This window comes from Neophocaena asiaeorientalis, unplaced genomic scaffold (genome assembly GCF_003031525.2).
Source record: "Neophocaena asiaeorientalis asiaeorientalis breed wild unplaced genomic scaffold, Neophocaena_asiaeorientalis_V1.1 scaffold86, whole genome shotgun sequence".
In the NCBI taxonomy this organism is placed as follows: domain Eukaryota; kingdom Metazoa; phylum Chordata; class Mammalia; order Artiodactyla; family Phocoenidae; genus Neophocaena; species Neophocaena asiaeorientalis.
Window position 1 is genome coordinate 1,884,005 of NW_020175039.1, and position 25,318 is coordinate 1,909,322.

A 25,318-nucleotide genomic window follows, 5' to 3' on the forward strand; every position below is an offset into this window, starting at 1 on the left:
TATATATATATATATATATATGTAAATAGGCTTTACAAAGCAATTCTGTATCTCACTGGAGATATGAGTAAAAGGCAGGAAAAAAATTATAAAGTTTTAAATAATGTGAAACACATATGAAAACTACATTAACGTTCCCATAAAAAATAATTTGAATGTCATATTTTTATTTTCTAATTTCTAAACAATATTATAGTTAAATCTACTTATTCTATTAGTGCCATGGCGGGGGTGGGAATGACAGGTGTGTGGTAAAACTCATTTAACACTTTAAACACAAAACATTTAATCATATTTGGTTGCCATTTTATATTCATATTGAAATAAATATAAAAGCAAAGAGAAACTTCTCAAAATAATTAAAATCATATTAAGTGTCCACAGAAGACATAAGCACACATTTAACACAGTAAAATTTTTAGTGAAAATTTTTTTCAAATGACCTTGCAATCTTTTTTAATTGCTCATATTCTTATGCAAGATGGATTTTTTTTAGAGTCCCTTTGACTTTTTAAGATAATTTTTTCTTATAACTATCTCAATTAATTGGGCTATTAATGTGAATAAAATGATCAAGTTATCAAGGAGAGGGAGAGCCTTTACTTACCTATCACACAGCGGAGTACCATGCCCTTTTGAAATCTGTTCCATTTTGTAATTATAGGCGAGAATAAACAGAGTGCGTTGAAAATTACTCATTCCATTCACTTTATTCATGACATTTTTGTAGATCCGATCCATGATTTCCTAGATGTATAAAAATGAGTTAATACAGTCAATAATGCTATCAGCTACCTTATTTAAAATCTTAACATCAGATTACTATTTCCATCAATAGAGGCATTTTAAAAGATACATTCTGTCAAGAATAAACTTTTAAAATAGAGCCACAATTTGTTTAAAAACGAGATTTCTGTAATTTTTAATAGATGCTCATGAGTAGTAAAAAAAAAATGGGGGGCAGGGAGATATTAAAAACCTTAGGGCAGTAATATGCCATTATTGATTCTTTATACTGCTTTGCTCTTATTTATTCTGAACTAAAAACTAAACTCACTAAATAAATGAACAACTATATAAAATTAAAAGAGAATTTTAAAAACCATTCTATCTTATAAAGATATAAAGTACTACATTCTTTGCTCACAACAAGACCATGGGGTTATTTTGGTTGGTTGTTTGACTTTTAATGCTGCATCCATGAAAAATTTCCTTGTCTGCACTGTGTTTTGCTTACTATGCCTATTCCTATGACATATACTTTAATGACTTGAAATAGTTTCTCTCTACAATTTTAAATTATATTTAATATTTATGTGAACCAAAACTTTAAAGAAAGATAGTACTAAGGAAACTACATACCTAATGAAACTCCAAAATTACTGGTCATTTATATTTGACTTTGGAATAACTAAGCAATTATGCTTGAATGTGAACACTCAGTATCCAATTATAATTCCCAACACTCTCAAACAAAATCAGAGAGCCTCGTAAAATTTACATTAGGGGAGCAGAAAATCACTGCTATCCCATTTCTACTGATCTTATTCCCAGGCCCCTCCCTATGCCTGGTATTAAGATGCACAGTGCCGCTAGGGTAATTCAAAGTTGCACCAACTTCTCTGTCCCTTTTTTTTTTGGTGTCCAGGCCAGACTCTCCCCAAGGACTCGGGAGATATGATTTGCTTAGAAGGAGGTGATCTCAAACCTTTTCTCCTATCTCCTGCTGGGCTTCAGGTTTCTACCAATAGCAAACAGATATCACAAAAATGATTTGAGCAAGAAGCTATTTAGGGAAAGGCAATGATAATATCATATCGAAGCTGAAACTAAGTTGATTGTTTAATAAGCAAGAAAAAAAAGATAAAACAAGATCAAATAAATACTGTAGAGCTCAAGGTAACACAGATAATGAATAAGGAATAAATCCTACATAAACTACCTTGTCAACAATATCTTTTCCACTAGCATTTACTTTCTGTAGATGCTTTTTTAGCAGGCGATATTGATTAATGGTCAATTCTTACCGGGACAGCTGCCATCAGTGTTGGTTTCAATATGGATGTATCTCCTTTGCTTCCTTTTTTTATTTTTGAAGACTACAGAGAGAAAAAGTTATCTATATAAAGTGATCTTTATTTTAAAAATTCAATGAAACTCTTAAACACATTACAAACTCATCATTTTAATTCACTTATATTCTAAGTAGCACTTAAAAGGCAAGTTCCTTTAGAATGATTAACTGTCAGCCTTACAATATACTGTCATACTGAATGAAAATTGTGTTAAAGATAATTATGATTTTTTAGTATCTCAAATCACAGAATTTAATTTACCTGATCTGCTAAAGTCTGTGGTGAAGAGTAGCCAATGCAGCATCCATGAGAAAGACAAACAAGCTCAGCACTTAATTCTAAAACATGGGCCAGAGGCAGATACCCGATGTAAACATCCTTCTCCCTAAAAGAAAAGGGAGATACAGGAAGCAACAGTCAGGTGCTGTTTCTGTGAAAACGGGAGCGAGCTTTACCCTCAGGGCTCAATCTGGGCTCTTTGTGTGTGCATGCATGTGCATGCGTGCGTGCGTGCATGTGTGTGTGTGTGTGAGAAGAGAGAGACAGACAGACAGAGACAGACACTGAGGGTGTCAGGGAAAAGAACTGTAGTACAGCTCAACCTAAAGCTGAGGAGGCAGACACTCTGAGGAAGTGCCTCCTGTTTCCAGGTCCTCCTGGAAGGCACTCACTAACTGTGCGTGCTGCAGAAGCAAAGCGCCAGGACAGAAGAAATATGGGCTTGGAGGGGGGAAAAAGAAATGAATGTTCTTTGGAAGGACAGAAGAAATTCCCCCAAGGAGGAAATGGTCTTTAAAGCTAATGGGCTATCAAACAGGAGAGTTCAAATAGGATCCACAGCCTTCTGCCAGGAATCTCAGGATGAGATTCATGTTCGGAGAGTTAAATTATACCTTACGTAATAAAATGTATATGTATACATATCCATATATTTCAAGAACTACTCCTATTCCCAGAAGGAATTAGCTGCTCTTACTTTTTTTTTTCTAAAAGTTATGCACACACAAAAATTTCTCTCTCCATCCCCAAATTCAATTCCACAGTAACACGTGTGTGTATGCTTTCTGTGCATCCAACCACTGCACTCGATCAGTCATCACAATATTGATTCCACCTCTGGGAATGCTAGCTTCACCACCCCTAAAACCCGCTCCCATCTGGTTTCCTCCATTGATCTCTTTCGCATCTCAGTATACCCACTCTCCCCCAATACTACCGGAGTGTGTCTTAAAAAGAAAAATCAGAGACTGAAGAGAGAAGCTCAATAAGCATTTATTGGATATATTATTTGTTCACTTGAAGTATAATATTTAGGTATAAAAATGACTATGAAGGTAACAACACCAACTGATTAAAATAATTTAAGACATTTAAGTCAGTTAAAGTTTGCACTTTTAAAGTAACAAGTAAATATTAACAATGATGTCTATCAGCTATACTTTAAAACCCCCAACTAGGGCTTCCCTGGTGGCGCAGTGGTTGAGAGTCCGCCTGCCGATGCAGGGGACACAGGTTCGTGCCCTGGTCCAGGAGGATCCCACATGCCACGGGGCGGCTGGGCCCGTGAGCCATGGCCGCTGAGCCCGCGTGTCCGGAGCCTGTGCTCCGCAACGGGAGAGACCACAACAGTGAGAGGCCCGCGTATCACGGAAAAAAAAAAAAAACCCAACTATTTTGTAATTTTAGTGTCATTTTCTTGAAGAAATACCTACTGTAAACAGACTCTGAAGGACTAATTTAACCGCGTAGTAATAAATGACACAAACGTTAATGTAACAACAGACATAAATACTGGACTACCCCAAATTTATTTACTATGACATACCCCAGGTCTGGAATCCTTTCCGCCATCCCAGTTATACCAGCAATAAGGTTACTATGGGAGATCATGACCCCCTTTGGAAGTCCTGTGGATCCACTTGTGTACATGATTACTGCAATATCTGAGGGCACTGGTTTGCTATGAGGTTTGTTTTCTGTATTGGAGAAGAAAAGACACACATACTTCTGAGAAATTTAGCTGTATCACCAACTTTGTCATAATCATCTGTTTGTCTAAGTGAGTTAACAACTATTAATTGGGTTCATACAAGCTCAACAAAACAGATCAAGTCCCTGCACATAAGAGATATATGCTATTGGGACAGACATAAACAAATCTATAATGTTGTAAGAGCTATGAAGAAAAATAAAGCAGGGCAAGGTGAGAAGATGTTAGGAAAAGTGGCAGGAAATGAAGGTGAAGGAGCCACCAGCACCATATCATGCCATCTCAGAGGCCATGTGAAGGACTCTGGATTTCACTCTGGGTGGAAAGCAATGTTACTTTCAACACAGGCTTGTCATCACCTGTGACAAGGATCACTTTAGCTACTGTGTGGTTACCTAACTTAAAAAGGAAAGAAAGGAGGTATAGGGAGAGAAAAGGCCATTCCAGCAACTCAACTAAGAAATAAGGGTGGTCAGACGAGGGTACCTAGACATTTGCTACAAAACGTTCTCTGCTTCAGAGCGGTGAAGTTAACATGGCTATACTCGGAATCCTGGATTAAAAGACACTGTCCCTCATTTGCACAAGCCTAAGAACAGCAGCCAACATCATACAGAGGTGACACAGTAAGAAAGACTAAGAGAAGTAGGTCATGGATAGCACTGGTGATCTGCCTGAATTAATCTTGGAACTACCCTAAATGCGGTCTTCTTAAATAAATGAGGAAAACATTTTAAACACGTTCCCAAGTGAACTCTTTCTCTCCTACCTGTCAAGATATATTTCTTGACAATTGTCATCATTCAAGTTCTTGCTTCCTAATCCGCCATTCACTCCTTCATCCCATGGCACCATTCTCCTCTGCCACCAGCACTCAGAAGCTGCTCTCTCTGAAGTGACACTGGCTAAGAAGTCCAACGGTGCTTTTGCAATCCCCGCATCACCGGACTCCTCCAGTGCACCTGGTCCTGCTGAAGACTCCTGCCTCACTGAGGGGCTCCTTTCACTCGGCTCCCACGAACCACACGCTGCATGTCTTCTTCCTTCTTCTCTGACCAATTCTTGGTGGCCTTTGGAGGTACCATTCTCTGTGGGTGACCTCACCTACTCCCACAGCTTTAATTAAAATCTGTTTCTAGCTTCTCAATCTTTTAACTCCAAATTAAACTCCAGCGTGCTAGACTTGTATAGGCCACTCCCCACTACAAAGCTACATTTGAATGTCCCACCAGCAGGTAAATTCAACCTGTCCAAAATTAACCTCAGCATAACCCCATTCCCAAGCTGAGTGAATGTTTACATCTAATTCATCACTATGTTTCCAACTATAAAGGAAGTACAGTCCCACCATCCTAACAGCTTTTGTGATATCCTTAAACATCAATGTATTCTCTAGCATCTTCTGACACTTATTTGAGAGTGGGAATTTCCGGTTACCATGCCTGGGTGTGCTAGCTGGAGGACAGAAAGATGTCCCCTCTGGAAACAACACAGTTGGAGCAGAAAGTAAAAGGAGGGATGCAAGTTTAGACACTTAACATATCTGTTAATACTTACAGATAATTCACATAGGGCAAGTTTAATGGCATTATTTGTTTAAATTTGTTTAAACAAATAATGGCATTATTTGTTATCTGGTTTAAACACTAACTTTAAAGCAAAGAGAAAAAGGGAAACGGGAAAACTGTATAATGGAAAAAGTATTTTAAATTAACTTCAAATAAATACTACTTTTAGAACATTTTAATAAAGTAAGGTTCATGTTTTTCCTTAAGCTGCTTCTTTTTTTAAAGGGTAGATGACATTATACCTAGGGTGACCTTTCTTCCCAAAGTGATGGCCTAGGAAACTAGTTTGTCACTTGATCTAACTTCAGAATCAAATATCTGGAGCACTTCTGGAGAACACCGTTGGTCACTGTAGAACATGCATGAGGAACTGGGACACCGCCACATACCCACGCTGGCCTTGGCTCCCAGAGCCTGCACTGCTGCCATGGTGTGCACGATGACGCCCTTGGGGAACTCAGACCAGGTCGGTGGTTTACCGTCCACAGTGATGATGTGCCGCAGGCACGGGACTAGAGAAACTATATCCTGGAAAAACACAAGCATTCGTTGTATTCTTCATTATTCTTCTTTAAATAGCTTGACAAATAGCCCAGGACACAAGAAAAGCAGTTTACCATATTCAGCAAATTGTTAATTTCTTGCCTCAAAAAAGCAAGGGTGGGGTGTAGTGGTATGAATAACCCTTTTTTCAGATGGAGAACTACTGGTCTGAAATGTAAGTTACTGTTTTATTACATTAGATTTGCTGTGTGTACCCTTGTTCTTTGGTAAAATCTTAATCAATAAAGTCAGTTCCTTACAAAAATGGGCATGTAAACACACACTGCCTGAACTACAGGGTAGCCAAACACTCCTCATGCTTTTAAGAGGCAAATAAAGATACAGGGGGAGAGGAAGGGAATCCTCTTATAAACTTGTATTTTAAAAAAATCAGATATTATTGTTTTCACAGAGTTGTCTGCAGACGAAAGAAACCCCTTCTCCTGTAGTTTTGTAAAGTCTTTTTCTTCCCTTTAAAAAATTCTGAAACTTGTAACGACTCAAATGCTTCAGAACCAAGTGAATTACTAGTTTAAAAATAATCCTTAAAAATTACAAATTTATTGAAAATAGACTAGAAAACAGATGAGCACAATAAAGTTGTGATCCCTTCACCTCTGACATGGACACATTGACAATTAATTTGTAGCTCTCTGCGCTGCTTATACACAAATATATATGAAATCCACTTTTTCTTTTCTAAAGGAGAAGAACAAAGTATGAGAGTCCCACAAAGTTTACAGAGATATTAAGGATTTTAAAGATCATAAAAGAACTAAGTATCAATAATGAGCTCATGACACTGAAAATTCTAAAGTACGGGACAGTTATTAGAAAACTAGTTCTCACCTTCAACTTTGTTTGTAAGAGTTCTTTACTAGTAATGATGTTGGTCACCTCTGTTTCATTTAATCCATGAACAACTGCTGGACCCCCTAGAGTAGCATACAACGTCACAACTACAGGGAAAAAGAAGGGCAAGTCAGACATTTGGACATTTCATGGAAATACTAAAAGGAATTAAATAAAGCCTCTGACCGTGGATGGAACATACTAAACCCTAAACTGTTAGATCCACAGTTTGTGATCTATTCATGCTGTCTTTCTAAATTATTTTAATATATGAACTAACATTATGCCTACTCACCCTTCTGTAACTTCCCCCCAAAATTGCAATATTTTAAAATTTAAAAGTTTTTTATTTTATTTTGTTTTACCTATAGATGCTATTCTGAGACTGTCATGTTGAAAGGAATTACATTTGACTTCTAAAATGTCACAGTCTTAGTTGTTAACTACTTGATACTAAAATATGAAAAATATACCAATAAGATAACACACTGAATGTCATATTTAAGATATTACTTGTTAAGAATATAGCATGAACAAGTGGTAATACTGCTTATGCTAAAGTAGAAAAATCTAAAGAAAGACATTCTTAGAAATGTCAAAATTAAATAATAATGAGGAGGATGAAGAGAATTTTTATTTCCTTTCTCCCTAACTCAAAAAAGGTAGACTTAAAGTCACTGTAAGAGATAATTAAAGCTTCTTAGAAGAAACATACTGTAAACCCAAACCTGTGACAACAAAAAGGTATGCCAGTTTAGAAAGAAACAGCAGAGGCATTTACAGCAAGAAATCTGATAAAAGTAGCTTTTCTGTTTCATCTGAAGGATAAGCAATGTCCATATTTTGCATCATCATATTTGGCACCAAGACCTCTGAACTAAGCCTCCAGGACTACCTCACAGACTGAAGCATCACAACTTCCACAGGTTGTGTTATAGTTACAACATAAAAATTACCATTTAACGGAGCAGCCAGGTTTGAGTACTGGAAGTGTTTTAGAGGCCAGCTGTTAACTGACAGAAGTGGCATAACAAGATGACACTAACTTCAAAAGAAAATTCTGAGAGGGGTGGCAGAGCAATGACCCACAGGTACAGATCTAGCTCCCCAGACCCAGAAAGTCCCCTCTGAACAGGTTCAAGTCCCCTTACTATACATGGTATAATTTGTTCCACAACTGGTTCCTTTTCCAAAATAGATCAACAATTCTAAGTGGTAACAAAGAGTTATCCACTGATTGGATACAAGGTAAAAATTAACATCAGAATTTTAATCTCTTGGGAGTAAATAGTTATAATAAAAAGTGAGTATCATCTCTCCCACAACATTAGGTCCACGCTTTGAGAAGATAAGAAAGTCCACGTACGCTGAAAATTATACATGAAGCAGGCCTGTGCAGCGATCATCCACTCAGCCCTGGTTTCACAGAAGATGGCAATGTTGGTCTTTGGTTTCTGACCCAATATCTGTAAGCCATTTCCGAAATTAAAAGCTCTAACGAAGACATCTTCAAAGGACAGCCAATTATAGTTCCCAAGAATAACCTGATAAAACAGAAAGCATACAAAAATGGTTTTCAAATTAACCAAGATATTAATTTCTAGAAAGAAGCCAGGATGTGTTCCACATTTTGACAGACCAGAAAGCTGTGTTTGTATATAAACTATTTTGTTCTAACGAAAAGCTGGAAAGTGAGTTTCAAGTGAAAAGTCTATTTTGAAAATTAGCTCTTTTGTGATATCTTCTATGACAACTCAAATCTTTTGCCAAATCTTTAACTGTAATTTGGGGGTAGGGGGTTGCTTTCCTTTAAAAAATATTCAAGGTTTGACAGGATCTTAAATGTCAACTTTCTGGCCAAAGGCACATATATTAAGAATTCATTTATAGACTTCATTTACTTAAACAATGTAGATGCTAGTTTATGATTTAACCTAGTGTCAAGTACTACTGATACCAACATTTTACTTTCCCTCTACTTATGAATTCCTGGATTTCAGTATCAGACAGTACAACATGATTCACAAACAGCAACTGGCAGACCCAAGCTAACAGAAATGCTTATGGCCGTTCAGTTGGAACTGCTGTAACTAACTCTGCATAAGCAAAGTAAACAAGTCTCTATTTATACGACCAGGTGGGGAGTTGTCATACTATTTTCCAGAGTCCCTCTGTTGAATGCCCGCTGGCGTGGCAGGGCTTTCGACTTTTATTTGTGCAGGTGACATCAAGGCTCACATTAGTAACAACCCCCTCTTAACTACCTTTAAGAATTTTCTCCAACTTAGATCAGGCCGTAAATCCCCAATTATATACAGATTAGACAGAAAGCTGTTCTTGCTGCAAAAATATATAGACAGTTCCCAAACATGGCTGCGTCACTAACATCCGTCTCTCATGCCTTAAAACCATCTAACCATATTTTCAAAAATGCTTATAATATTTAAGAGATTTCTAGAAAACTGAGGTTGGATGAAGATACAAATGGAAAAAGTTAAATACTGCCCTCTAGTGCCCTATTCCAAACTGGACTTGAGAAGTAAATTCTCATTTTGTTGGATAAAGCGGCTGAAATTAAAATGCTCACTTAACTTCAGTGGGTCCCAAACCCTCACCCTGGCTCTGCACCCCCATGAAATGCTCAGCACACAGAGCTCCAATGGCCTCAAAAGGAGCTCTCTGGCGGTGAGAAGGCAGATGAGAATTTGGCCGAAACGTGTGGGAACTGGATTCACCATTATTAAGAATTTCACACTCCAAAGATAGGCACGAGCTACCTCCTAGATTCTAGAATCTAAATGAGTTTTGTAAATTTCAGAGAATATATGTGTTCTGAAAAAGCATTAGCTATATAACCCAAATATGTAAACCCAAATAAATGATGGTGCAAAGAAATCAAGTCATGAGTTTAATTCAAGTGTAACCAAAATCTGAATTTAATTCTTTAAACCACTGAATTTTCTAGGAGTGATCTTTCCCATAAAGATTACATTTAAGGGACCCTACCTACCCCATAATTTTATCTGACTTGTGCTAGAAAAGGTCTCAAATCCTAACTTTGACCCTATGGTTAGCCCACCCTGAGATTAAACTCATGTATCTGTTCCCTGCCTATACTGTGGAACACTGCTGAAGAACACCAACCAGGTGTTTTAAATCCAGGATCACAGATCTCACCACCCAGCAATCCTATTATGCTTCCCTGGTACATTCATTTTCTCACCCTCTGAAATGGCTATCTGAAACCTTCTCCCTACTCAAATATCCTCTACCCTTTCTCTCCCTTCTCCACTTCCATGTGACGATACTATCTCACACTCCACTGAGAAATCAGAAATTAAACAGAAATTCCCTTACCTTCCTACCACCAAGTTTAATAACCTACATACACATACCTGTACCCATACCCTTTGCAGTCCCTCACGGTATCACAGAGGCTGAAGTGTCCCTGACAAAAGCTCGACTCACTGGGACTTTAATTTGAAGAGCTTCCCAAGTTTCCATCTCTAGTCCTGACCACCCATACTTGGATCTCCAACCTGCTTTTTCACTTGATTATGCAACTAAGCTGTCTAACAGGTATTCCCCCAATGCAACCACTGCCCTCCACCTGCACCCTGTCACCCTAGTCCATCTCTCCCCTGAACTAAGGAATGCTAACTGGCCAACTTCCATTCTTATTCCCCTTTAGCCCCTTCTCCCTACAGTAGTGAGCTTTTGAAAAACATAAATCGGCTTACTCCTCTGCAAGTGTTTTCCCTTTCCAGTAGGAATGGAGTTAGAAAACCTTACCCTGGCCTACAAAGCCTTAAGGGTCCTAGACTTTGCCAGTGTCTCTGTGCCCATCTCAAAACCTCTGTCCTGACTCACTTCCTATAAATACAACTTTGTCTTTTCTGTCCTTCAAACAGGCAGTGCAGGACCCAAGATGAGGCAAAACAGGTGCTCAGGGCACGAAATTTAAGGAGGCACTCGGTCTCAGGGTCTGAATGCCGTCATGAACTTTGCTCCCTAAGTGCCTCCCTCAGCTGGGCTCATTCCTGTTAGAGCCACTGCACAATCCTGTCCCACTGCAAAGAGGGTTCGTAACTGGCCTTCAGGCCTCCACTTAGCCGTCACTTACTCAGAGAGGCTATCACTGATCTCCAATCAGCTTTTTTTCTTCACAACAGTTATTAAATCTGTTACCTTATTATTTATTGTCTCTTTTCCTCCCATACAAATACAAGATCCAGAAAAAAGTAATCTGCGTGTCTTGTTCATTATTGTCTGCTAGTGCCTAGGACGGTACTAGCATGTAGCAGGCACTCAGCAATTATTCGCTAAATGTGTGGAACAGACCGGTGTAAGGAAACAACTTCAATTCATTCTGGGCCTCGGGGTCTTCATCCTCTCCTCTAAGCAGCCTCATTTGTTTAAAAGATGGCTTTTTTTTTTTTTTTGGCTGTGTTGGGTCTTCGTTTCTGTGCGAGGGCTTTCTCTAGTTGTGGCGAGCGGGGGCCACTCTTCATTGCGGTGCGCGGGCCTCTCACTGTCACGGCCTCTCGTTGCGGGGCGCAGGCTCCAGATGCGCAGGCTCAGTAGTTGTGGCTCACGGGCCCAGTCGCTCCGCGGCATGTGGGATCTTCCCAGACCGGGGCACGAACCCGTGTCCCCTGCATTGGCAGGCGGACTCTCAACCACTGCACCACCAGGGAAGCCGATGGCTTTTTTTAAAGGTCCATATCCACCTGATCATTTAACTCCCTTGGCTTCTTTTGTTCTCATCACCATTCAATCGCATACATCTTTTACCAGCACCTCTTAAATATTCTTACCTGTGACCCATGAGACATAAATATGTTTCACTGTCCTAAGAGTCAGGAAGACGCACGCCTAGTGTGGCTACGTGAACGGCCACCGTGGAGGCTAAATGATCCCTACAGTCACTTTCCTCTCTCACGTTTAATTGCCTGTATTTTCATTCTATGACAGGTGTGACATACACATATGTAAGTATCAATGTCGCTCAGACTATCACTGCCTGGGACACAGGAACTTAATAATTTACCTTTGTTCAGGAACCTATGAAATTAGATACCTTGATTATGCTGATGAGGAAGGCCTCTTATCTCAAAAGAAAACTATAAAAATAAAATGGAGATACGATACAGAACATTCCATAAAACAAAATCACACAATACTTAACCAGTCAGGGCCCTGAAGAATGAGATATTCTATAAAGGTTAAGTTTTCAGGTAGCTGAGTTTAACCTCTATCAGCACTAAAACTTTTACTTTAACCACTCAGAACAGAGATATCTCAAAAATATATGCTTTCCTACCGTCGACAAAGTACATCTGGCTTCATTTAACCTTTCCCTCTGCAAATGAAGATCTTTACAAACAAATTATTGTGAGGGAGCCAGAGAGTGAAAATATTCAAGAGATCTGGACAGCTGGTAATAACCATGGCGACGATGAGGGCAGCTAACCTTTACTAGTGTTTACTACGTGCTAGGTATGCTGTAAGTAACTCTCACAATAAGATAATTACTATTATTCTATTTTACAGATGAGAATACTGAGGCATAGACAGAATAAACATAACTTGCTCAAATCCCACAGCTATTAAGTGACGGACTAGGATATGAACCCAGGCAGATTCATTCCAGAATCTAAGTACTAAATCACAATGCTCCAACTGCACTACAGAAAGGAGTTGAGATGTTGCTGGGCAAGTGAGCAAGGTGGCCTGATTAACAGCTGTAAAATATCATTTCAACTGCTGTGTTTGAGTGGATTATAGTAGAGGCAAGAGTGGAAACAGAAGACCTGATTTTTTTTTTTTTTTTTTTTTTTAAAGGGAGCAGGGGTGGAGGGAGCTGTAAGGGGAAAATAAAAAAAAAATCAGACTCCTGGTTTTTGACTTGAGCCATCTGGTACACAGCGGTGCCTTTAACAAACAGGGGGATGACAAGGAGAAGAGCAAGTATGGAAAAGAAAACCAAGCGTTCTGGCTGGGGAGAGTATTAACATAATAACCAACCACAAATTCTGGCCAAGAGATGGGCCATTACTTTTTATATAAATTATGTAAATATCCTAATAAGTCAAAAAATAAATATCATACACATATGCAAATAGGATAAAAACATGACTCAAGAAAGAAAGAACACAAAAGTAGGCAATGAGGAAGAGGAAAAGAAAGCTAAGTCAACTCCTAAGAACAGAAAGGAGTATTTCTAGTATCTTTTTGCATCAATTTAGAAGGAATGTCAGTCATAGTGAAACTTCTCTTTCTAAGCACTATGACTTCATAATTCCTTCTAGTTTCTTCTCTCTAAGGTGTGTAAAATATATAAGAAAAAGATGTAAAGTATCTCCAGAAGTTAGATCACTAAATGTTTGAGCTGGTCTTGTGTCTTCTGTTTCACTGCAAAGTTATTTTTATTCTTTGCAACTCTGTTCTATTTCAGGTACATGTATTTTTAAAACGTTCTGGAAACTGATCATTTCATTGTTAATTCATTTCAAAAGACATCAGTACAAGCACTTGCTGGGAAGGCTGGAATCAGGAGCTACTGACACATTCCACATGCTTCACTCTGCCACAGTTTTATAAAACCATATGAGACTTAAAATGACAGCATGATATAGTCCTGGAAAAGCTGGCCAAGCCTCAGGAACACAGCCGCCTCTGTTTCTTCGCTGTTTGCTCTTCTGTTTGTGCCCCTCGGGAAACTTGTCTTGGTGAAGCTGATGGCCGCAGTATCCTGGGCATAATTACAGCGGAACCATGGCATCTTCACTTACCTTCCCTTGGAAGCTCAAAAGAGACTTTTAGGATAAGACAGAAACAAAGCTTCAGAGTTCATTCATTTGAAATAAAGCTTTGGGCATCTTTGTTTCAACCATGCCAGATACACTCTAGGGTTAATCCCCAAAGCTCAGTCCCCCAAAACAGGGAGAAAACTTTTAGATATTGCTAATCACTAGCTTTATTTTCCAATATAAGATTATCTTCAAATATGGAAACTATTAAATGAAGGTACCCTCCATCAAGATTACGTATGTGTTCCACTCTTAGTAAGCACTCTGGGCAGAGGCCACACTGCCTAAGCAACTCCATTTTTACATCTAAGGGCAGGTTGTGAAAGGTCCCCTTTTCACTCTCCTTCCATAGCAGCAGCTCCTGCTGCAATACAATGGGTGTTAAATAAGAAACCAAGGGCAGGGCAGCCTAGTTTAATACACAGTGGAGATACCCCCTTATCCAGTCTACAGACCACTGCTACAGTAGCAGGGCAGACCAACAGAAACTGAAGTCTTGGCTAACGAGTGGTACAGCACACCTTCTCAAGTAAGGCTAACAAAAAATATTTGCTTTGTTTATGATACACAAAACCTACTTTCCCAATGAGTCTAATTTCAAACAAGAAAAAATATGTGTTTTCTACACCAGAGTTTATATTAAAGACTTCTGAAAAAAGTTTGATGAATCACAAATGCAAAGTTAATGGCAAATGTCAATGGTAGGCACACCCTCTGACAGTGATGTAGTATAGACAGAAAAGGGTGCTAACTGAAAATGGTTTCTCTCATCTTCTAGCTTTTCTACTAGAGTTCAAATATTTCTTTGTTGAATAAACAATGAATACAGGGCTTCCCTGGTGGCGCAGTGGTTGAGAGTCCGCCTGCCGATGCAGGGGACACGGGTTCGTGCCCCGGTGTGGGAGGATCCCGCATGCCGCGGAGCGGCTGGGCCCGATCTCTCTCTCTCTCTCTCTCTCTCTCTCACACACACACACACACACACACACACACAACCATGCACAGGGCATAAGAACTTTGCTTGTCGGGACTTCCCTGGTCCTGCCATGGTTAAGACTCTGTGCTCCCAATGCAGGGGGCCCAGGTTTGATCCCTGGTCAGGGAACTAGATCCCACAGGCATGGCACAACTAAGAGTTCACAAGCCACAACTAGGGAGCCAGTGAGCCAGAGCTACGGAGCCCATGTGCCACAACTAAGACCCAGCACAACCTAATTAATTTTTTTAAAAAAAGAAGAAGAAGGGCTTCCCTGGTGGCGCAGCGGTTGAGAGTCCGCCTGCCGATGCAGGGGACACGGGTTCGTGCCCCGGTGTGGGAGGATCCCACATGCCGCGGAGCGGCTGGGCCCGTGAGCCATGGCCACTGAGCCTGCGCGTCCGGAGCCTGTTGCTCCGCAACGGGAGAGGCCACAACAGTGAGAGGCCCGCGTACCGCAAAAAAAAAAAAGAAGAAGAAGAAGAACTTTGCTTGTGTCCATTGCATTACCTGGCCACACGTTTTTTTGTGTGTGTGTGCGGGCCTCTCACCGTCGCGGCCTCCCCCGCTGTGGAGCACAGGCTCCAGACGCACAGGCTTAGCAGCCGTGGCCCACGGGCCCAGCCGCTCCACGGCATGTGGGATCTTCCCGGACCGGGGCACAAACCCACGTCCCCTGCATCGGCAGGCAGATTCCCAACCACTGCGCCACCAGGGAAGCCCTATCTGGCCATATTTAAGGAACAACTATGATAGCTCTAGAATTTTATTTGTCCTAATTATACTGACACCTGAATTAAGAAAGAATTTCATGTCCACCATATTCTTCTCCTTTTTATATAGTTGGGAACCAGTCTGCTGCTATGAGTACTGGATGAAAGTGCTAGCTCCATAAAATGCATGTAGTGTGTGTATCCTGCATACACTGTCCTGTAGTGTGTGCAGGATACTAGAGAAAAAATAAGCTTCCTGCTAAAACAGGATTTCTGTTATATATGCTTTCATTAACAGTAAGAGAACCCAATCTTTGAATTCAAATAGCAGTAGGAATTGTCAAAGGACAAAAATGAATGTTTATTTTAGATACAAAAAGCACAGAAAAGAAGGCAGAGGAGTGGAAAACTTTAGCACTTAAAAACTGTAGTGTTTTCAGTACCTTTTATAACTACCAGATCTCGCAAAGACAGAATCAAGGAAGGTACACCATAAAGAGTAGCAACTAAATATGACAAAAATCAGACATCATTATGATAAAGTGTCTTGCAACTAAATATGACACATCATTATGATAAAGTGTCTTGCAAATTATAATCTATAGGCTGGAGAAGAGTAATCAAACATGCTTAACTACATGACTTCAATTTCTCGAAATGTGCTATTAACTAACCCCAGCTAGATCTTAATTTAGCAAAAAAAAGGGGGGGAAAATTATTTACGTGAGGCAAAACTAAGTCACCAAAAGAAACAGGGAAAATGCCTTAAAAGTAGAGTGACCACAGGATTTATCCAAATCACGCTGGCGACTGTAGGGGGCACTATTAATGCCAGAACAACCAGTGTAAGTCAGGAGGGTTCCAGGCACAATAGGATAAAACATCACTCCATTTGAAGGTTAGGAACACATACAGGTTCTGTCGTCTAGAGTTAAAATAATGTTTCTGAGTTTCTAGGCGTCACTGATTATTAACTTGCGTGCCACCTCCTTTACATTTAGAAGATGACGACTGGAATTTGTGTGGTAAGTGGCAACGTTAATGGACCATTAAGTCAAACAACACCGTTCTCACTCCCCTCCCCACATTCTGCAGTAACAGGAGTAAATCTGAGCATTTCATTCCATAGCTGTGCTTACTTGGACTCTCCTCCAAGATCTGAGAGTCCCTTCATGATTAACAGAAAAAAGACAGCAGGAGTCAGGATGTAGTTGGAAAAAGAGGGTAAGGGAAAAACAACTGTGCCTACACAGGTATTACACCTATAACCTAACCAAATTATCAGCTAACTACAGATCATCTTACTGCCTCTAAAAACACTTTATCTTCAATTCTCACCTACCAGAACTTCAAGAACCGTTTATAAGAAACTCACATACCCAAGTTCATAAACAGCATTTTCATGACATTTCTATACTTATTACCCTTCACAGGGCTGCACTACTCCCTGATACAAGTCTTTAGATTCATTCATACAATTTTGCCCAGTGAATTCCCAAGATGATAATAAAATCTAGAGCATTTACACTAGATACCACAAACTGTTCCACACACATACTTGTAGAATGTACACAAACACACACACTCTCACTCCCTTTCTCTATCTATTAATCCTCTCAACAACTCTGAGCTGGGATTATTTAAGGAGTATGGAGCTAGACACCCTGGGTTCTGGTCCCAGCTTCACCACCTGCTAGCTATAATGCCCTTGGGTAAGTTACCTAACCTATCTGTGCCTCAGTGCCATCATCTGTAAAGGAGGGATATCCCGATCACACTAACCCGTAGGGCTAGTGTAAGTCTTAAATAAGCTGATGTGTGTGAAGCTCTTAAAACAGCCTGGCTCACAAGAAATGCTAATAAATGTCAGCAATGATCATCACCTCCATGTTAAAGAAACTGAGGCAAATGTGTTATGTAGCTTTTCGGAAGTCACACACAGCTAGTAAGTGGCAAAGCCGAGATTCGAACCCACAGTCTGTATCTGGAGTTCAGGCTCTTAAGCACTGTTACACTGCCTCTAAGGAGGTCTTATCCTCTGTTTCAAATCAACAATGGCAAGTTCTATATCTGTGAAAAGAAATTCTTAGAAAACCAAAGCACTTGCCACAAACCAAAGTACCAAAGTACTTTGTATCCAATGGAACCTACATTATAATCAGAAAAAGCAGGTCACACCCCAAAACCCAGAGCAATCTCGAGCTCACAGGTGCTTCTGGAACTACCAGGGAATATAGTTTCAAACCCCAAACTGCCCTAGACATTCTATTCCAAGTCCTGGTAGCCATTCAGGCTCAGAAGTGCCCCACACCAGTGAGTGATCTCAAGGTCTTCGTGAAAATTCGGAACAAATCCATGCCGGGGGTACAGAAGGAGAAAAAAGCGCGGTCTAGTCCCCTTCTACCCCATTTCTCCTGCCACATGAGCAAATTCCAACAGAAGCAGGCCGTGCTTGTCCCCTGCCACCATTTCTAGGTGTACATTCTATTCAGAGCCAATTCAAAGGCAATAAAAAACCACATTACCTTTTTAAAAATTTTTCCGTTTGGCTGCACTTCATCTTCCTCATTTAAAATTTCACGTGTTCCCAAGAGTCTTTTGTCCTTGAATTTGTTTTTTGCGTGCATAAAAACTTTATCTAGTGTATCACATCCAGGGTATAATACTGAGGCCAAACCATCCAAGCTGTTAACAGACCTGTACGCAGACTCAGGTTTTGAATTTACAGGCTTCGCTTTAATTTGGTTTGATTTTTCTTGTCTTGACTCAGACAAAAAATAGTATGGAATATATGTTAAAATAGTATAAAGTGATATTATAAAATGTATGAAATATAAAAGAATGGGGTTGATGGTATGTTTTAGCTTCATAGTCGATGGCTTTGAAGATATGTGGTTATTCATAGTGCTCAAAAAGTAGAATTAACAGATTTCTGTAAGAATCTAGAAGGAAAAGAAAGAAAGTTATTAGTCAAAAAATCATTCTTAAGTAACTTTAAAGTCTTCATATCAGATAGGCACACGATTTTTTTTCCCAATAAGCAGCAGCTAGTATACTGGCCGCCAGCAATGTCCTGTCCACTCTTGATATAATTTATAGGATACAGATTTATGCCATATCTATTAACAATGGGATTTCTACAGAAAAGTTTCCACATCATTCTGTAAACAGGTGGCTTCTCCAACAACCCCAAGTAACCACAAATACTTCCCAGTGGTGAAGAGGAAGCAAGCCAGAAGACCTACAAGAGAATGGAGACCAACAATGCACCCATTTCCTGTTCTTCAGTGTCTCATTACATTAGAGATGGCAGACACTTAGCACATACGCCACACTCTCCTCTCTCCCGACCCCTGCAGCCACTGCTGAATCATCACTGCTTTCTTTCCCAGGGAGCCCACTTCTCCCACTCTAGGCAGCAACAAGCAATTGGAGTTAGCAAACAATATGAAATTCACTTCCCACAGTGATTCTAGATATTTTTCAATTTAGGCAGGTTAAATTGTGAAGCAAGAAGACAACAGACTTTGGACACTTTATATGTTGCATTTATCATATTTATTGAGAATCTACTATGTGTCAGACACTGTTCTAAGTACAGTGAAGGAAACAATCTAAGTCTCTCTTCCCATGGAACCTATACATCCCTTGGGAGAGGTAGACAAATATCACCAGATGGTGAGAAACCCTAAGAGGGAAAAATGAACCCAGTAAGGGAAACAGTAGGTGACCAGGCAAGGCTAAAGAGGTGCTCTAGTATGTGGGTGGTCCACGAGAGCCTCCCTGGCCAGTGATACTTGAGCTGAGACTTAAAGGGAGAGGGAGAGTGGGGAAGAAGAACACGAGGCAGAGGACACAGCCTTTGTTTGGTAGGTAGGTGATAGTATCATTTTTGAAGAAACAAAACTGAAGCTAACTACTAACTGATTACTCCACCCAGCTCTAAATCCAGGATTATGATTTCTAGCATTCTTCATCTCCATGTCGTAGAAATTCTATTCTAGGAAAGTGTGGCCGAGAGATCTGAGGAATCCCTTCTTTCACCCAGTCTCCACTCAGGGCAGAAGTTCTACTGCAGACACAGCAGACCAAGACTACTGGGCACCGTGATTCGTAAGGTGGATGCAGGGAGAGAAGCTCTAGAGACCAGTGGCTACAGTCAAGCCCAGGACTCCACTCACAGAGCAGAGGACAAGCTGCTGCCCCTGCCCCTGCCCCTGGCTCTGGAGCAATGGCACAGAGGTTCTCCCCAGGCCAGAGAAGCAGGCTGAAAGAACACAGAACCACTCAGCAATCCCTAAGAGGACTGACCTTAGTTGGAACAGAGAACAGAGAAGTTCAAGCCTAATAGCACTATGGAAAACAATGGAGACTTTAGTGGTGAGCAACTAAGATGAGGCTGGTAGTTCCACAACAGGAACAAGCAAAAGAAAGGATCCAGAGAAGTTCAATGGAATCATGGAAAGAGACAGCTAGGAAGAGCCCTCCTAGAGTTAGCGCAGCTCAAAGACTGGCCTCAAACACAACCCCTACAAAGACCATCTAATTTAACTGGATCGCCCTGTGGGGCAACTTATAGCCCAGGGCACTGTGGAAAACAATAAAACAATGGACTAGCTATCAGTGGAGAATATTTGCTGGGTGTGGTGCCAAGACGCACACCAGGGAGGCAGACCGTTAACGGGAGCCCTACAAGAACCACCATGCTGTCACCCCCTGAAAGAAGGTACTTCAAAGTAACTGTGCGTGTTCCCAAGGTTGTGCCCTTGAAGGAGCCCCGTCAGAGGATGCACGCTGCAGAAAAAGTAAACTTCACCAAAACCGGTCAGCCAAGTCAGCAAACAAGCAAGCAAACAAGAAAGTGCAGAAACGGGGAAGGCGGAATCAGTATTCAGAACTGCTACAAAAGTATCTAAAATGTCCAGTCTACAACAAAAAATTATGAGGCATGCAAACAAACAGGAAAGTATGACCCACACACAGGGAGAAAAGCAAGCAACAGAAGTCCTCCTTGAAAGGATCCAAATGTCAGACTTAGCAGACAGCGCATCAAAGCAGCTATTATAAATATGTTCAGAGAACTAAAGGAAACCATTCTTAAAAAATTAAAAGTCAAACTCTGCAACTTTACAAGAAAAGGGACACCTCCGAATTTGCTCATGCACAGCTGGTGAGGAAGAAGCCAGGACTCCCAACTGATCTCTGGGCTCTGTTCACCATTCCAAGCTCTTTTCTTCAACAACGTATTGTGTAGTACAGTACCCTGAAGAACTGAGTCCAAAGAATCTAGATTTCTGCCAGAAAGGGCATGGGGAGCCACTGAAGGTTTCTGTACAGAAAAGTGGCACAACGAAAACAACGGCCCTAATACTTTCAGGACATCAGAACTGCAAAGAATAGATGCACCTTAATAACCCAGGAGAATGATGTTATCTCACTAAGTACTCTGAAATTTAATTCTGCATGTTTGCATCTTGAATTTAAAAATAACTGTGATTTAAAAAACTCTCTCTATCCACAGAGGATATGACTGTAATATAGAAAATCCAAAGGAACCCACTGAAAAACTAATGGAACAAACAAAGAATTCAGCAAAGGTTGCAGGACATAAGATGAATATACAAAAATAAACTGTATTTCTACACACTAGCAATGAATAATGGGAAAATGAAGAAAACAATTATACTTACAACACTTTCAAAGATACTTAGGATTAGATATAACAAGAAGTGCAAACTTTGTACTATGAAAACCACAAAACATTGTTTAAAGATATTAAAGACCTAAATAGAAAACATCCTGTTTATGGATTTTAAAACCTAGTATTGTTAAAATAGCAACATTCCCCAAACTTATGTACAGATTCAACACGATGCTTATCAAAATCTCTGCTGACTTTTAGAGAATTTTGTAAGCTGATCCTAAAATTCACACGGAAATTCAAAGTAGACAGAACAGCCAAAACTTTTGATAAAGAACAAAGCTGAAGTGCTCACACATCTCAGTTTCAAAGCTTAATACAAAGCAATATTAATCAAGACAGTGTGGTACTAGAAAAAGTACATATGTATAGATTAACAATAAAATTGAGAGTCCAGAAATAAACTTTTCTATTATGGACAACTGATTTTCAACAAGATGGCAAAAAAAAACTCAATAGGGAAAGAAGAGTCTTTCCAACAAGATGGCAGAAAAACTCAATAGGGAAAGAACAGTCTTTTCAACAAATGGTGCTGGAACATCTGGACATCTACACCTAAAACAACGAAGACGAACCCCTTTCTTATACCATACAAAAAATTAACTTAAAATGGATCACAGGCCTAAATATAAGAACTAAAACTATGAAACTTTAATAAGTACTAATCATTGAGTATAAAGTGTTTCAAGAAGAGTACAGTAAAAGGTAGAGGCTAGTTCTGGCTTTTTCTGAGACATCCTCTTGAAGCAAACAGCAATTTATTATGATCTTAAAAGTCCAGGGACAGGAAGGGCAGAGGAATGGAGATTTTGAATAGATGATACCACACAGCTTGAACAAGCCCCCAAACCAGCAGGTGTTCAGGAAATAATCAGCCACCCAGTAGAGCAGGGTAGGGATGAGGAGACGAGAGATGAGGGCAGGGTATTAAAGGCCCCAAATATTAAAGGTCAAATTGTTGTGGCCTTTGATGCTGAGGAAGAAACTTAGTTTGCATTCAAATGTACATAAACACACGGTATTAGAAAATAACTTTATGCAGAGGATAACCTGAAGGCAGCAGAAACTGGAGCGAAGGAAATTACATAAGAGACAACAAGTAATCATTTACTCCTAGGTCACAAGGCTATGGTGGGTGTGACAAGGAGCAGCAGCTAGGATTCCTGGCTCCTAACTGCCCAGAGGGTGGCAAGGGTAGCAGCTGTTCCTCCAGCCTTCCCAACAAATGAAATCTTTCTGCTTAACATAGTGAGGATGGTACTGTATCTGAATCGTCAACAGAATAAAGTTGCAAATCAGAGCAGAGGCAGTGAAAGGAGGGAAAACAGCTAGGGTGCTCAACTGAGACAGAAATACAAACAGTGAAGAGGTTGGCCAGTGGCTGGATGATTGGTGGAAAGGAAATGAATACAAGTCTTGAAAATAATGGGTTTAAGATGTCTGTGAGTCATCCAAATACACAAACTGTGAAAGTTAAGAGGGGTCAGAGCTGCCCAAAAAGAACACACAGGAGACCTCCAAGATAAGTTCAAGGACAGAAAACTTTGGAGGGAAACTAATGCCAAGACTGAGAGGAGGAAAATCCCATGGAAAAGGCCAATAAAGTAGGAGAACTTGGAAAGGGCAGTGTCATGAAAGTCAAGGGAGGGGAGAGTTAATGGTGTCAAGCGTAGCCTAGATGTACCAGTCACATGCAATTAAGACATTTAACTTCTCTAAAATGTTTTAGATAAACTAGGTAAAGTAACAAAACTTTGGTCAATTGCATCTTATTTGCTCAATGGCTACAGAAAATGTAGACTAGTGTCAACTGAAAAAAACGCACATCCAAGAAGTCGAGTGTTTATGTTTTATTCCACAGACATACTGAGGACTTTAAGCCCAGGAGACAGGCTCTCAGATAGCTCTGAAAGACTGTTCCAAAGAGGTAAGGAAGGAGCCAGGGTATAATAGGAGTTCTGCAAAAACAAATCACGTAGTTGAATATCAAAAGATTTCTGCTAATTAAAGAAAAAAAAACCATCAAGTTAATGAACTTAATGCTTTTCTATATATAGGAAGATGCAAGAGTCTGGGCTCACTGAAATCATTCCTTTGATATGCACCTTAACTGTGTAGGGCCACTATTCTGTTTTTCTCTATCCTGAATGGGCTCATGGCTTGACGGCCACAACATCCTTTGTTTACTAATGTGGCAGGCAACATTCTTCATGCACACTAGGAAACCAGTCACGGCTACTTTATTATGCTGCCACATCTTACAATATGAGTATTGGGCTTCCCTGGTGGCGCAGTGGTTGAGAGTCCGCCTGCCGATGCAGGGGACACGGGTTCGTGCCCCGGTCCAGGAAGATCCCACATGCCGCGGAGCGGCTGGGCCCGTGAGCCATGGCTGGGGAGCCTGCACGTCCGGGGCCTGTGCTCTGCAACGGGAAAGGCCACAACAGTGAGAGGCCCGCGTACCGCAAAAAAAAAAAAAAAAGAATATGAGCATCACCTTTCAGAAAGTAAACTTGAACTATTAAATCTATTAATCTTTTCCTTCACAGCTTCTAGGTTTCCAATTTAGTTTCAGAAGGCCTCATCCAACCCCAGGGTTAAACTAATGGTATCCTATATTTTTTTCTAGTATTTGCAAAATCTTTATATTTTGATCTTTAATCAACATGGAATTTATTTTTCTCTATTGTTTAAGGGAAAAAGCTAACTTTTCCTTTCAGGTGAACTGTCTGAACCATTTATGAAATAAACCATCCTTTTCTCAATTAATCAGAATGTCATCTTCCATAATAAGTTATCATTCACACTTGGATTCGTTTCTGGACGCTGTTCTGTTTCTTGGATCCACCTGTCTACTGCTTTGCTAATACCACACTACACCAAAGACAGATCTACAACAATGCTTCTTCAACTGTGATCCATGGACCAATCAGATCAGAATTACCTTAGAGTATATTTTAAATAAAGATTCCTCAGACATACCTTTCCCTTCCTTTCTTTCCCAATACCTATAAGCTGAAAACTACTGGCAGACTCAGTTTTAAAAAGCAACCATGTGATTTTAATGTGCACTTATGTTTGAGAACTACTGCTTTAAATAGCTGGTAGACCCTCACTAGCCATATTTTTCAAAATTTTCTCATCAATTCTTACAGATTAATTCCACATAAATTTTAAAGATTTAACATTTCTTTATGGTGAAACACAACTTAAAAAATCAGAGACTTCCCTGGTGGCGCAGTGGTTAAGAATCCGCCTGCCAATGCAGGAGACATGGGTTCGATCCCTAGTCTGGGAAGATCCCACATGCCGAGGAGCAACTAAGCTCGCGAGCCACAACTACTGAGCCCACGTGCTGCGACTACTGAAGTCTGCGTGCCTAGAGCCCCGTATACTGCAACAAGAGAGGCCACCACAATGAGAAGCCCACGCCCAACAACAAAGAGCAGCCCCCGCTCGCTGCAACTAGAGAAAGCTCACATGCAGCAATGAGGATGCAACACAGCCAAAAAATAATAAAAAGTAAATTAAATAAAAAAGGAACAAATATCATATATATCACTTGTATGTGGAATCTTAAAAAATGATACAAATGAACTTATTTACTAAACAAAAGTAGACTCACAGACAGAAAACAAACTATGGTTACCAAAGGGGAAAGGGCGGGAGAGGATAAATTAGGAATTTGGGATTAACAGATACATACTACTATTGATAGGTATGAAATAGATAAACAACAAAGACCTACTGTATTGCACAGGGAACTATATTCAATATCTTGTAATAACCTATAATGGAAAAGAATCTGAAAAAGAATATATATTAATGAGTCATTATGCTCTTCACCTGAAACGTTGTAAATCAACTATACTTCAATTAAAACAAGGAAAACAAGATTTAGGAAAAAACAAAAAAATGCCATGACAGAATATAGAAAGAACTCCTATAAATTAAAAAAAAAAAAAAATTCAAGCAACAAAAAGGAAAACTGGGCAAAGAATATGTACAGAGAAGCCAAAAAAGAGGAAATGCAGATCGTTAATACATACAGACAATATTCTCCTGAACTTGTAATCAAGATTAAAATG

General features: G+C 40.0%; 1 protein-coding gene across 2 annotated transcripts in view; it reads right to left on the bottom strand.

The window, feature by feature from the left end:
* The window catches only part of ACSL3 (acyl-CoA synthetase long chain family member 3), an 80,726-nt gene that overhangs the window by 12,859 nt on the left and 42,549 nt on the right, over nucleotides 1–25,318 (bottom strand). For both annotated transcript variants that reach the window (XM_024763173.1, XM_024763174.1), the window contains 8 exons: nucleotides 18,055–18,471; nucleotides 8,395–8,572; nucleotides 7,026–7,135; nucleotides 6,023–6,161; nucleotides 3,901–4,051; nucleotides 2,337–2,460; nucleotides 2,028–2,099; nucleotides 608–747 (listed from right to left, as the gene is read on the bottom strand). In XM_024763173.1, the coding sequence (XP_024618941.1) occupies nucleotides 608–747; nucleotides 2,028–2,099; nucleotides 2,337–2,460; nucleotides 3,901–4,051; nucleotides 6,023–6,161; nucleotides 7,026–7,135; nucleotides 8,395–8,572; nucleotides 18,055–18,432 (1,292 nt within the window). In that variant the 5' untranslated portion in view covers nucleotides 18,433–18,471. The remainder of the gene's footprint in view (nucleotides 1–607; nucleotides 748–2,027; nucleotides 2,100–2,336; nucleotides 2,461–3,900; nucleotides 4,052–6,022; nucleotides 6,162–7,025; nucleotides 7,136–8,394; nucleotides 8,573–18,054; nucleotides 18,472–25,318) is intronic.